The 14054-nt window shown below is 43.9% G+C and overlaps 1 protein-coding gene across 1 annotated transcript; it reads left to right on the top strand.

Moving 5' to 3' along the window:
* The first annotated feature begins 1145 nt into the window (after positions 1-1145).
* Positions 1146-12338, top strand: TM4SF19 (transmembrane 4 L six family member 19). The gene is made up of 6 exons (XM_081192761.1): positions 1146-1446; positions 5453-5644; positions 6969-7049; positions 8409-8593; positions 10123-10312; positions 11771-12338. The coding sequence occupies exons 2-5, from the start codon at positions 5468-5470 to the stop codon at positions 10310-10312; spliced, it is 633 nt and encodes a 210-aa protein (XP_081048887.1). The 5' UTR covers positions 1146-1446; positions 5453-5467; the 3' UTR covers positions 11771-12338.
* Positions 12339-14054: the final 1716 nt, after the last annotated feature.

The following is a 14054-nucleotide window of genomic DNA, read 5'->3' as shown; positions in this document are numbered from 1 at the left end:
CGAGGTATCACTGTATATATATTGTTGCTGGTATCCATCTGTCTCAAGAGACAATGGAGTGCACCTCCCGGGGTGGAGAATCACAGCGCCTGCTGCCTCCCACGTTGTTTTTGTGGTGTTAGCAGCACTGAAGTGACCTCCCCAGGGCACAAGTCTGGGCAGTGTGTAAGAAGGTCCTGGCTGCCCAGACGACAAGACCCCCCCCCTCGGCCCCACTGATGTGGTCCAAAGGAAAATAGAGCAATACATTTGGCACCAGCTTGGTTGCAGGAGTTGCCAGAAGGAGGTGTGCAATGCGCCATCCAACCATTTTAGGGACTCCACTCTGGATTTGTATAGGGTTTACTCCTTAGCCTTTTCTTCTCCTGAAGATGTCCCACAAGGCAACAGGTACAGATTTTTTATACGGATTTTATATACAGTGGTACCTCGGGTTAAGTACTTAATTCGTTCTGGAGGTATGTTCTTAACCTGAAACTGTTCTTAACCTGGGTACCCCTTTAGCTAATGGGGCCTCCTGCTGCCGTGCCGCCGGAGCACAATTTCTGTTCTCATCCTGAAGCAAAGTTCTTAACCCGAAGTACTATTTCTGGGTTAGCGGAGTCTGTAACCTGAAGCGTCTATAACCCAAGGTACCACTGTATGTGCTTGTACAGTCTTTCTTTCTATAACATATGTGCATTCTTCTTAATTGCAGTGTGAAGAAAGGCAGCTTTGGCTGGGGCATTAGTGGCAATTTCACATACCAGACAGGTAATCGGCTCCTATTGGGCACTTCCTATGTCATGTGACCCACTGATAGCTCATCCCTGGTGGTCAAGGATGTAGCAATCGCTGTTGTTTTTAACATGATTGGACCCACCTCCCAATGCAAATCAGCGTCTCTTGGTGGTGGTGGGCAAAATAAGCGGGCATTTTCATGCTGCTGATGCTATGTGGACTGCATGCACAGTAAACAACCACCTGGAGAGACCCTTTTATTGTTTTTGTTGCAACAGAGCAGCACCACTGTCCCTCTAGCATTGTTTTGTTTGAGCATGTTGCAAGCTTGCTTCATGTACAACTGCCGCCCTTAAGCCTACTTCCTCACAGAAGCAGTTTTCTTCTAATCACTTATTTGTCATTTCCCTCTATGGGCAATTTTTTCCTTTAGAACGGTACGGAGCTGTTGGACTTGCCCATCATGGGAAGATGGGTCATGTGACTGGTGTGATTAAAGAAAAACTAGTTAGATCCAGGTCTGACCATCTAGGGAGAAAATAAGTTGGGGCCTGCCCAGGTTTCAGTCGCCAGAAGATTATAAATAGTTGCCAGCTGTTGCTGCCTTTTCCAGAGAAACTTCTCTTGTGTGGATTATTGCAACAACGGCAACAACCTTTGGAGCTGAGCGCAACTTTGATACCACCAGTTCCTTGGATCTGCATCAGTGCTTTCTATTTCTCAAAGGTAAGTGAAAGACCTGGGAAGAATTAATCCTGTAAGGACCAGCTGGTGGTGGGTTTGCTGTGGTGGCAAAAGAGTCGAGGAACCTGAAACTGGAATTCACTTTCCATTTCCCAGTTGAGATGGATTCAGGACATTTCTAGACTATAAACTGAAACAGGTGTTGCTTCTTCCTGGCTGCATAATAGATCAGTACTCCTCATGCATTCATGTTTCTGCAGTGCCAAGACAATGTTGTCATCATCATCATCATTTAATCAAGATTTACCATTTCTAGGGGAAATCTAGTTATTAAAAAACAAACTCTGATGTCTACTACACTTTTGTGATATCTCAGCGACCCATTTACAATAGTATGTGGCTATCCAGATGGAAGCACAGTATTGTTAGTTTATTATTATTTCATTTATATACTACTTGTAGGATTGTTGTATTTTAGAGAGCAAAAAAGAGGACACATTTGCCGACTTCTACTTTTAACTATGGATTGCTATGACGACTCTCATGAAATGACCTGTCCTGGATAAAGAGGACATATGGCAACCCATAGTCTCTAACTGGTGTGCAAGAAGGCAAAAGAACAGAGACAAAATTATCTTTTCCTCTAATCTTTTTGTTAACCGCATTGAGGTTTCTTGCAAACAAGCGGTTTATAAATTTTATGAAATAAACAAATAAAACTAGATAAAATTAACTATAAACTTGGTGTGTATGTTGGGGCGAGGTATGTTGGGGCGTGTGTGGGTATGTGAGAGTCCTGTATAATCTCCGACTGTAACTGTTAGAAGTTGCTAAATTGTATACATCCTTCTGGAATTTCTTTGGGAGTAAGGAATATGCGTTTTTTAAAAAAACATATAGCCATAAGTCTCCAGAGGGGAAAGGCCATGCTGAATTACATGAGTGTGGTATGGGGTGTTTTGTGCGGGATACAATGGTGCCTCGCAAGACGAAATTAATCTGTTCCGCGAGTCTCTTCGTCTTGCGGTTTTTTCGTCTTGCGAAGCACGGCTATTAGCGGCTTAGCGGCTATTAACGGCTTAGCGGCTTTAAGAAAAAGGAAACAAACTCGCAAGAACTCGCAAGACTTTTCGTCTTGCGAAGCAAGCCCATAGGGAAATTCGTCTTGCGGAACGACTCAAAAAACGGAAAACTCTTTCGTCTTGCGCGTTTTTCGTCTTGTGAGGCATTCGTCTTGAGAGGTACCACTGTATTATGCTTTGCTGAACTTCCAGAGGTTTTTGGAGTTCTTGCCTAAAGAGATAGCAGCTACCGTATTTTTCGCTCTATAAGACGCACCAGACCACAAGACGCACAAGAAAAAAAATATTCTGAATCTCAGAAGCCAGAACAGCAAGAGGGATTGCGGCGCAGTGAAAGCAGCAATCCCTCTTGCTGTTCTGGCTTCTGGGATAGCTGCGCAGCCTGCATTCTCTCCATAAGACGCACACACATTTCCCCTTACTTTTTAAGAGGGAAAATGTGAGTCTTATAGAGCAAAAAATACGGTATATGGGATTTGGGTAGGGGAGCATCTTTTCCCAAATATACGTCAGTTACCAATTTTGTGGCCTGAGGAGAAGCTGTGTACAGTAGTACCTCAGGTTAAGTACTTAATTCGTTCTGGAGGTCCTTTCTTAACCTGAAACTGTTCTTAACCTGAAGCACCACTTTAGCTAATGGGGCCTCCTGCTGCCGCTGCGCCGCCGGAGCACGATTTCTGTTCTCATCCTGAAGCAAAGTTCTTAACCTGAAGCACCATTTCTGGGTTAGCAGAGTCTGTAACCTGAAGTGTATGTAACCTGAAGCGTATGTAACCTGAGGTACCACTGTATGGATGTCCTTTTTATTGTGCATTCATGATGATTTGTGCCCTTGACTTGCAGGTACCAGGGTGGTTAAATGCACTCCTGCATCCAATGCTATTTGTGCCTGTAAAAGTTTAAGGATGGCCATGCTGCTTCATTAACAATTGCTGCGTAGCCCACAGCTTCCTGCTGAAATCCTATTTTTTTTGTACCTCAGATGTTCTGATTGTTACTGTTATTTTGCTTTTGTTGCACTATAACACTAGGGTACCCTGGCAATGTTCCAAATTAAATGTGCTTCTTTGTGACACACCCACTCTCCCAAACTTTTTGTCAATGCTGTATAGCAGCGTTCCTGTCGGGGTGTAGGAAGGGGCTACGGTTTAGCATAGGAATCGCAGCCTGAGCACAAAAACTTTAAAAGGTAAAGGTAAAGGGACCCCTGACCATTAAGTCCAGTCGTGACCGACTCTGAGGTTGCGGCGCTCATCTCGCTTTATTGGCCGAGGGAGCCGGCGTACAGCTTCTGGGTCATGTGGCCAGCATGACTAAACCACTTCTGGCGAACCAGAGCAGCGCACGGAAACGCCATTTACCTTCCCTCCGGAGCGGTACCTATTTATCTACTTGCACTTTGATGTGCTTTCGAACTGCTAGGTTGGCAGGAGCAGGGACCGAGCAACGGGAGCTCACCCCGTCACAGGGATTCGAACCGCCAACCTTCTGATCGGCAAGTCCTAGGCTCTGTGGTTTAACCCACAACTTTAGAAGTGGCAAAATCAAATGGTGATATGGTTGCATGGCAATGTAGCACAAATAACATGAAAAGGTGTGGGGAGAGAAATTTGCCCTCTTGTGCCTCTCCCACATACTTCTTATAGATGCCATATGCTGGCATTCTTGTGGTCTGCGCCCGCCCCGCAAACAAGGATGGTTTAGCACACCAGTCATAACACAAACATAAAGTTTTTTAAAGTGTGCAAATGGAAGTTTGGTGGCCTGGCATTGCAGTTTGACTTACTGCTGCAGGGAAGGGAAGAGGGGATTGCAGGAGCATGGACGATGGAATGAGCAAAGTTTGGGTGCAATAATAATAGAATCATAGAATTGTAGAGTTGGAAGGGACCCTGAGCAACCATCTAATCCAAACCTCAGGAATATGCAGCTGCTGCATACAGGAATCAAACCTGGGACCTTGGTGTTATTGGCACCACGCTCTTACCAACTGAGCTGCAGAAGCACCGGGGAAACATCACTGAACAACCAGTAAGGTAGAGTAATGACTAGATGGCCCAGTATAAATCCATTTAAAATGTGCCATTCGTGTGTCAACGACATGTTACTGCATGCCCAGGTAATGGGAAAGACAGTCAGGAGAGGGTCAGGGTATTTTGGGTGGGAAACTAACATTGCAGAGTTGTCATCAGTCTGGCTGTCCGAGGCACATCTAGCCTTAAAATAAATGGGTGGGACCTGCTAGAAAATGTGGTGTGAAATGTTCTTGCTCCGGATACTCCATTCCATTCCCCTGCCCCATCTCTCCAACTACCAGCTAGCATTCCATGCCATGACCACTCAGTATACTCTGCTTATTGAGCTCTTTTGAAGAGTCTCCACCCCCACACCACAGAGGCTTTAAAGATATTTTTGGACATCTGCCAACCTCCCTCTTATGCAAGGGCAGTGCCATTTTTGATGACTTAAACAATGTCACTTACAGCCCAACCACTGCAAGTAGAGGAAATGATGCTTTCACATTAGGAAATTTGCAAACCATCCCATTTAACTCTCCCTCCCTTTGCCCTGTTGACGGTGTGGGGGGCGGGGGGCAGCAAAATACCTTATGGACACATTCCCGGTCTGCTTTTAACAAGTTTTCAGTGTGTAGTTATCTGTATTCTGTGAGTCTTGTGTCTCTGACTAATCTGTACATGACCCTTTAACAGTGCAGACCACTGGGGCTGGGGCAGTCTGGCAAAGGACAAGATGGCGTACCTCACTCCATGTGCAAACTGGCAATGAAATTTATTTCAACGGTGTCCTTCACTGGCTTGAGGGAAAACACATAAATTGGCAGTATTTCTCAAGAAACTACAGGACACATATGGATTGTGGATCATGTGTACTCAAACAAAATGCTCTAAAGCCAGAGAAAACAGAAATGCTCACACAGTCTGTGATTCTTTTCTTCATCTTTGCAGGGCTCTCGGCTGACAATGTGTGTGGGGACGTGTGCTAGGATCCTGGGGCCATGCCTCTTGACCCTAGGCCTGCTTTCTGTTGTTGCCAACACTCTCCTGCTCTTTCCCAGTTGGGAATGGCGTTATCTACAGATGGGTCACATCACAAAGAAAGCTATGCTGATGCCAGGAGTGTGGGGAGGAGGCTTATTGGTAAGTGGATATTTTTCTGTCAAGAATCTACGTAGGAAACCATAAGGCCTGCTCTTTTTGTCTTCTGTCTTCTGTTTTGTTGTTTATAACCAAACAAGGTTTTGCCATTGGAGGTGGGCAGGGTATATGCAGAGCAAGGATATACTGAAGAAGAGTTTGGATTTGATATCCGGCTTTATCACTACCCGAAGGAGTCTCAAAGCTGCTAACATTCTCCTTTCCCTTCCTCCCCCACAACAAACACTCTGTGAGGTGAGTGGGGCTGAGAGACTTCAGAGAAGTGTGACTAGCCCAAGGTCACCCAGCAGCTGCATGTGGAGGAGCGGAGATTACGAGTCTACTGCTCTTGACCACTACACCACACTGGCTCTCAGTTTTGCCTGAAAATTCCATTCATGATACACTGAAGACAATTTGTCCAATTCAATGGCAGTTTGGCATGCAGTATCTTATATCTTGTATAAATTGACCAGGGTTGTATCCAATGTAGTGCTACCACCAGTGCAAGGATAGGCACGTGTAATGGAGCATCCCTCCCCCCCTTTCCCCCATGGGACCCCTAAATCTGTCCTAGGGGTCCCACCAACCCTCTGGAGCAGATTTGGAGGACACAGGGCATGCATTGTGGAGAGGGAGGGATGTTCCACAGCCATACATTCTTTTGTTGGTAGAACAAGTTAATTGGATTCTTCCCCAGATTTCTGAAAATTCTCAGAAAGGATGGCTGAGCTATAGCCGTTTAACCCATGTGCATTGAAAGGGTGCTGTGCATGCTTCTTCTGTGTGACATGCTACTCCATGTTTCCTTTGCATGTGTGTGTGTGTGTGTATGTGTGTGTGTGTGTGTGTGTGTGAGAGAGAGAGAGAGAGAGAGAGAGAGAGAGAGAGAGAGAGAGAAGCTGCCATGAGTGTGGTTTCGTTTGATTTGCATTCTCTGGTTGGCTCGTTTCTTCCAGTGATCTGCTGCACATGTTTTTTTAAATATATATATGTCTGCTATGTTCTGCAGTGAACTACATTCCAGGGTTCCTGCAAGCCCCTCTGACCTCTTTGCTTGGCTTAGTATGAATGAGCAAACACACAGATTCCCAGACTGAAGATCGCAACTACAGGACTCCACCTGCAGCCATGCTGCTGCTGGGCTACCCAGAGCTAGCGAAATTTGTTAACCGAATCCCACCCCAATAAGTTTCAATTTGTGTATTGGTTCAAGAAGTGCAAATGAGGTAGTTTCTCATTAAGATTCAAACAGAATCAAATTGACACACACACCCCCGCTTAGCAGAGAAGGGTGTTCATTCTGAATCATTACTGTCTTCCCCAGGTCTTCCCAGCCGCAGTTCAGATCACAGTTATTGGATTCAGAGGAAAGAACGCCTCCTGCACTTGGGGAACTTGCCAAAAGGTATGAGGGTGGTAGCTCATTTGTTCCGCTGATGAAAGGCCCTCAGCTTTAATGGCAGGGCTTAACAGTCAAGATTCTTGACAAAGTTCCAGTTCGATACTGTACACGGTTCAGCATTTTCATAGTTCTCAGAGTGGTTTCACAATCAATGCCTCTTCACAGGGAACTCTGAAAATTGTGGCTCGGTGAGAGGAATGGGGGTCTCCCAATGACTCTCAGTACCCTTCACAGACTACAGTAGTACCTCTGGTTAAGAACTTAATTTGTTCCGGAGGTCCATTCTTAACCTGAAACTGTTCTTAACCTGAGGTACCACTTTAGCTAATGGGGCCTCCCGCTGCTCCCGCTGTGCGATTTCTGTTCTCATCCTGAAGTAAAGTTCTTAACCCAAGGTACTATTTCCGGGTTAGCGGAGTCTGTAACCTGAAGCGTTTGTAACCCGAAGTGTTTGTAACCCAAAGCACCACTGTACAAGGATTATTTGGGAGCAGTGCTTTTTTCTGGGGGGGACACAGGGGTACGCATACCCTTAAATATTTTGTGAATCATTGAGGGGCAATATTTCAATATGAGTACGAAAATGAGAGTACCCCTAAACATTTTTTTAAAAGAAAAAAAAACACTGTTTGGGAGACTGTTAAAGGAATATTGCAGTGCTTCGAGAGTATGGTCCTGATATGACTTAAGACCAAGGAGAAGGAAGTTGACAGGCAGTGCCAGCCCTAGACTGGTTGTCAACATGAAGGCAGGCAGATGGGGGATGGATGAAAGAGGTTAATGGTGCAGTGTCCCATTTGTCCTAATGGACCAGACACTACACTTTTCAACCTGACTCTAGTCATTGCCAAGGTCAAGGACCTTGTCATGCCCCACCCTAATCCAAACTTGGAGGGTGCATTCCCCCATCCAGGAGCCTTGCACCCTGTTGCTGGTGCCTGTAGTGTAATCAGAAGTTACCAGAAGTTTATGGTTTCCATAAAGCCCTTTAGAACCAATCTCCCTTCCCATTGCTCCTAATTACTAGAGTTCAGCAGTACACTTGAAGGGGTCTTGCATAACTGGAATTAGGCCACTTCCAGACTGTCAATACCTTCGGGTGGGATTCAGTCACGTACCAGCAAATTCAGGTCACACAATTATCAATGACTGGGAGGTCTTGAGCAATAATCCCACTTCCTCAAAACATCAAACTTTTCATGATAAGGAAAGTGACAGGAAACTGCACTGGAACACAAAACGGAGTAAGTGCTCATTAAATAGCCATCGCCATCTCATCTCCTTGCAAACAAGTCAGGATCAATGCTCGGTTATCAGGTCATCTGGAAGTGCCCTTAATTTCTATGCCTCTTTTGCCCACAGATGTTTCTCTCCATTGTATTATCAGGACTGGCCTTGCTGGGATCAGCTGCTTGCTTTGTTTTGTCTGGTGTGGGCTTGACAGAGGGACCTCTCTGCTTTTATAGCTCCACCACCCACAATGGGACGCAGATGACTCAGTGGGATTATCCATTCCTTCAAACACACAGTCAGTCCTCAAACATCAGGTAAAGAAACCTGGAGGTCATGGGTCATTTTATGGAAGAGCAATGCCTATTAACCTGTGCTGAGAGCTGTTTTGGCTTAGTGGTGAAAACTGAGACCCGTTCTCCATTGAGTTCAGAGTCATGGCCAAAAAAATGAGCCGCAAGCAATGACTTGATGATAGGCCCCTCCAGAGAGGTGGGGGTTTTGCCAGGTCTGTTCTGCAGGACTGAATGGATGCTGCACTGCCCAAATATCATTCCACTTTATTAATTCTTCTGTAATGCTTCCTGAGTGATACTGCAGTATTGCTGTCCAGGGGACCCCTCTTATGCTATAGTGTAACAAAAGCAAGACTACCACCATCCATGGAACAGTTGTGGTATGAAAAGTTGCAGAATTTAAGCAGGAAGCTACAGTATGTCTGCCCTGAAGTTTTTGCAGGAACAAACAGTATTGAAAGTGGGATCACATATAACTGCCCCAATACAGTGGTACCTCTAGTTGCGGACGGGATCCGTTCTGGAGGTCTGGCTGGATCCCGAGGTTTTTGCAACTGGAGGACCGCTTCTGCGCATGCTCGTGTGGCAAAACCTGGTAAAATACTTCCAGGTTTGCCGCTTACGTATCCCGAAGTTTACATAACCAGAGGGTTATGTAAGCGGAGGTACTACTGTACTATCATGAGCACAAATAATCGTGAATGCACAATAAAAAGGATGTCTGGAAGGGCATATGGCTTTCTGTATATTGTTGGTCCCGAAGACAGAACAATTATATAGACAGTCAGTGTTTCCAAACAAGTTCTCTGTTACTGACTCCCATTAAACGTGGCTCATGCAGCTCAGGAGACCATATCTGCATTACGCAATTAAATTGTGAGGCTAGCTTGAGCTATTTCCCAGGGGAATATTACCTGTCCTGTGCATCAAAACATACACAGAGAAACTGGATTGGGGGCACTGGCAATTGCAACAAGCACCAAAGAATATGTAGGGATAATGTTGCTGGGAGGGAAAAAGTGAAGGAGTCTCAGCATGTATGGATCACTTGTTAAGGAACTCTATCATAGTGGAAGGTCAGTAGAACCGGGATGTCAACAAAGCAGCGACACTTGCAAGTGCAGGGAATGCTAAGGCAAAGAGGTCTTCTGTCCAGGTGAATTACTATTACTGCTACTAACTTCTACAGTGTTGGTGTTGGAAGGGCAACCACATGTCTTTGATCTTGAGACAATGCAACCAGGGAAGACAATATTTAATATTATATTGTAAGTGTAAAACCATTCAAGGAAAAATGGTGCACAGGACAGCATACTCAGTAACCCAGTAAATCCAGAAATCTTTATCTAATGTTTATCTAATATTCTGTTGGAAGCCTCCCAGAGGGTCTGGGGCAACCCAGTCACATGGGTGGGGTATGAGTAATAAATTATTATTATTATTATTAAATGTACAAAAATAACATCTCCTGATTGAACAGCTTTCCTTTGTCCTTCGTTTATAATGTATCTTCACTTACAACTTTCTCATTCAAAATCTGTTCCTTTAAGGACTCGGAATTATTTGTATGATCCTCCCCTTTGGAACAAAGTGTGCATCGAGCCACGTAATATTGTGAGCTGGAATGTCTATTTCTTCTCGGCTCTCTTAATCATCAGCACAGTGGAAATGGTCCTTGCTGTTCTCCAGATCATCAATGGCTTTTTTGGGTGTTTCTGTGGCTTATGTGAAAAGAAATAGGTAACAGGAATTCACTAAAATTTTGTAACTTTGTTGTTGTTGTTGTTGTTGCATATGGCCTGTGAATGGTCCCTCTGCCTGCATCCACACAACAAAAGGAGAAGATAGAAGCAAGTGATGGTTGCTAACATTTCTTCTACCCTTGTCAACGCAGATACCTAATAAGAAGGGTAGCAGTTGGTCAGAGTAGTTTACTTTGTGATAGTGAGAAGGGGAATAACATAATATGAATGCTGGTTGGCCAATAAAGAAAGCTTCCATATTACCACATTACTAAAAAGACAGCAATAAAAGTCAGATATTCAACAAAGATACAGATCACTAGGCTCATATTGCATCATGAAGCAGCTGCTGCCAGTCTGTTTTGTACTCTAGTCTAGAAATATTAAAAGGGATAGAGCAGGGTTGTGATGGTGGTTTCAGCAGTAGGTAGAGACCAAATAGCTTTGTGGATGCTTGAAAGGGTGGTGTGTGTGTGTGTGTGTGTGTGTGTGTGCGCGCACACACACACACACACACACACACACACACATGTGCAGTTGGGGAGTAAGTAGGGAGAGTCAGCAATAGTAGAAGAGGGGAAAAGAAGTTGTGTGGGCCCATAAGATGAATGCTAAAACCCACAATTCAGCAATATTTTTGCTAGAGCCAATCAAAATATTACAAAAGAGTGAGCAAGCTTTTGATTGCTCCAGACCTCTTAAACAGGCAGGATGTTACACAAAGTAGTGTGAAGGGCAGGGGAGGACACCAAAAAATAATAACAAACGAAGTCTTAAAGTTGTAGCCATAAAGATTACACCCCAAGATGGACTGAGAAGAAGACGGCAGGCAGGAGACATGAAAGAAATCTAGGATTCTGGGACAGAAGAATAAAACGTCTGCTCCTAATATTTTAGAACATGGAGTCCCAAAGTTACACAGATCTTTACCCTGAGCAAAATGCACCGGTTCCTAGTTCTAGCTCTGGCAGCTCATAGCTGAAAACAGCATGCCCTTGAGCAGTTTTGAAAATAATGACATTTCAGTTTGTTTCCCTCATTTTTGCAATTACATTATATCAGGAGAGGTGAACTTGTGACTCTTCAGAGGTAATGTACTTCAACTCCCATCAGTCCCAGCAAACATGGCCAATGGTCAGGAATGATGAGAGCTGTAGTCCAGCAACATTTAGAGAACTCCAGGGAGTATATATTTTAATAATAATAATAATAATAATAATAATAATAATAATAATAATAATAATAAAAAAACTGAGTCAAACTCTGATGAAGATTTCTGTGAAACACACAGACCAGCATACTCAGATGCTTTGGCCCCCACATTTTTATTGTTTGCAACATCGGTTCTTTAGGATCAAGATGACAGACTTTGTTTACTTAATCTCTCTCTGTATGTGAGATTACAAAGATATGTGCATTAACCTGTATCCGCAATCATCAACTTTCATTGCTGCAGCCTCTGCGCATTTCTGATTCCTCTGTTGTTCCTGAAGCCTCAAGATGCTGCTTGCCACACAGTAATGAGCCATCACCCACCTTTCAGTGCAAGGAATATCATTGTCTTCCATGGGCATCATTGTCAGCTACTGTCAGGAGATGTAGACTGGAACTGCCGCCGCTAAGGAAATGCTTACAGTGTCACAGATTTAGAATGACGTCCTGGGTTTATTGATCTCAGTGCTTTGAGATTTAGTAATGTTGTTGTGTTATTTATTTAATTATTTATACTTCCTTAACATCTACCCAAGTCCTCCTTTCCTATGCTGAATGAACGCATGTTTGTGTTCCTGCTATTTCTAAAATTCAAACACTCCTGCCGACATGAAATCAAGTCAGAAAGCACGTTGGGTTGTTCTGGGAGGGGGGGAAATGGCTACACAGGAGGCATGAATGTAGAGATTTTTTGCACACAGGTTCAGTTTGTCTCAGGTCTTCTGGCTTTGGGGCTCTACTTTCTGCCTCCCTTGCCACAGGCCCTTCAAGTCAGAAGGCCAAACCTGATGAGCAACAGATTTTTGAGTCCATGTCATGGATTGGTTGGCAAGTGGAAAGAGGCACCGCAAAGAGCCACCTAATACATTGGTCTAAGAAAGGGATCAGTGCTGCTTTACTCAGACTTTAAAGTTTAGAGCTATTCAAATGCTAGAAATGTGTACATTTTCTCAAGCAAAGGCAAGGATGGTCTAGGAACAAGGCAGAGCAACATCAAGGAGACAGTTCTAATCTGTTTTGCTCACATGAGAGGCCCCGCAGGGCTCCAGAAATGGAAACTGCGTTCCTGAATTCTCTTTGGCAACCATACACATTCCCACCCTCCAGGAAGGGGAACCTATGGACTTCCAGCTGTTCCTAGATAACATCCAGGACCATTGGCTGGACTGCCTGGGGCTGATGAAAGTTGGGAGGCCACCAGCATCTGAGAGGTCACAAGTTCCTCACCCCTGGATGAAGGGAATGTGTAGAGTTGACAAGTTGCGCAACCCCCAAATCCATTCAATACTTTTAAATACTCATATTAAGATTGGTGTTTAATTAGTTTAAAATTAAGGAAAACAAATGTACAGTACATCAGTACGAACAAGCTAATTTTTAAAGAATTGTAATATTTTCCGATTATGCTGCTGAAGATGAATTGGGAAGGGTAGGGCAGGAGAGCTGTGTTTCCAGGTCTGTGTTTTGTATACCTTCTGTAGGGCTGTCATATGTCGGTGTTTTCCCAAAAATAAGCTCAACAACTTTGCCCGGATTTTCATCTTTGGAAATATGGCAACCCTACCTTCTGTTACAAGAGTAGGTTCAGAAGACTTGTTATTTTCACGAGAGAGGGGGGAGTATATTTTGAGTGGGATGACCTGTATTTCTTCTTCCATAACATTCAAAACATGTCAGAAAACAATTGCCTAGCTGTGTTATGTTCAGACCTTGTTTTGTGTTAATTGCCACCATGATAGGTGGCCTTGTTGGTTGAAGCTGCTGAAAACTTGTGTGAAAATAAATAAAGATACCTATTTTTCTATACATTTTTAAAATGATGTCAGCCAATGATACTTATTATAAAAGGATTCAGGGCTACCAGATGTCACCATGATACCACTTTTCTTCAGTTTTGATACCATTCACCCACTCTTTTTATTCCTGAGAAGTCAGATAGCATTCATTCTGGACAGCTGCATTCTCCATACTTTCCCCATTGTCCTTCACTTCCCTCAAGTGTTTATTTTTCACTTCAGTTGCGACACAATCCTTACACACCTGAATTGACTGTACTGTAACACTATTGCCTCACCTCAAGTTGGGGATGTTGTTAATTAGAATTTCACATCCTGAACCCCTGGAAGCCCTAGCAGCATGCTGGCACCATTATCCTCACATAAAAAGTGGTGAAACTAACAAAGGGAGTTTTCAGATGATGGCTTAATATAGTAAACAGGTTTTTGAGATATCACAAACTGGTAATTGGTAACAGCCCCTCCCCCAAAGGCAGAAGAAATCAACAAAGCAGAAGAAATCCACCACTAATGCCCTAATATTGAGTCAAAAGGCCTCTCCAGACATCCTTTTTATTGCACATTAATGATGATTTGTGCTCATTATGCTATCAGGCTGTCACATGCGATCCTGTTTTTTTGTACCTACAAATGCTTTGGGGTGGTCGCGCTACTTCATTTCATTCAGTGCATATCCTGTAACTTCCTGCTGAAATCCTGTAGCTGTTTATACCACAAATGTTCTGGCTTATT

This window comes from Podarcis bocagei (assembly GCF_964188305.1).
Source record: "Podarcis bocagei genome assembly, chromosome: 4".
Taxonomy (NCBI): Eukaryota; Metazoa; Chordata; class Lepidosauria; order Squamata; family Lacertidae; genus Podarcis; species Podarcis bocagei.
Note: the sequence above shows the minus strand (reverse complement) of the source record. Positions and strands in the feature narration are given on the sequence as shown.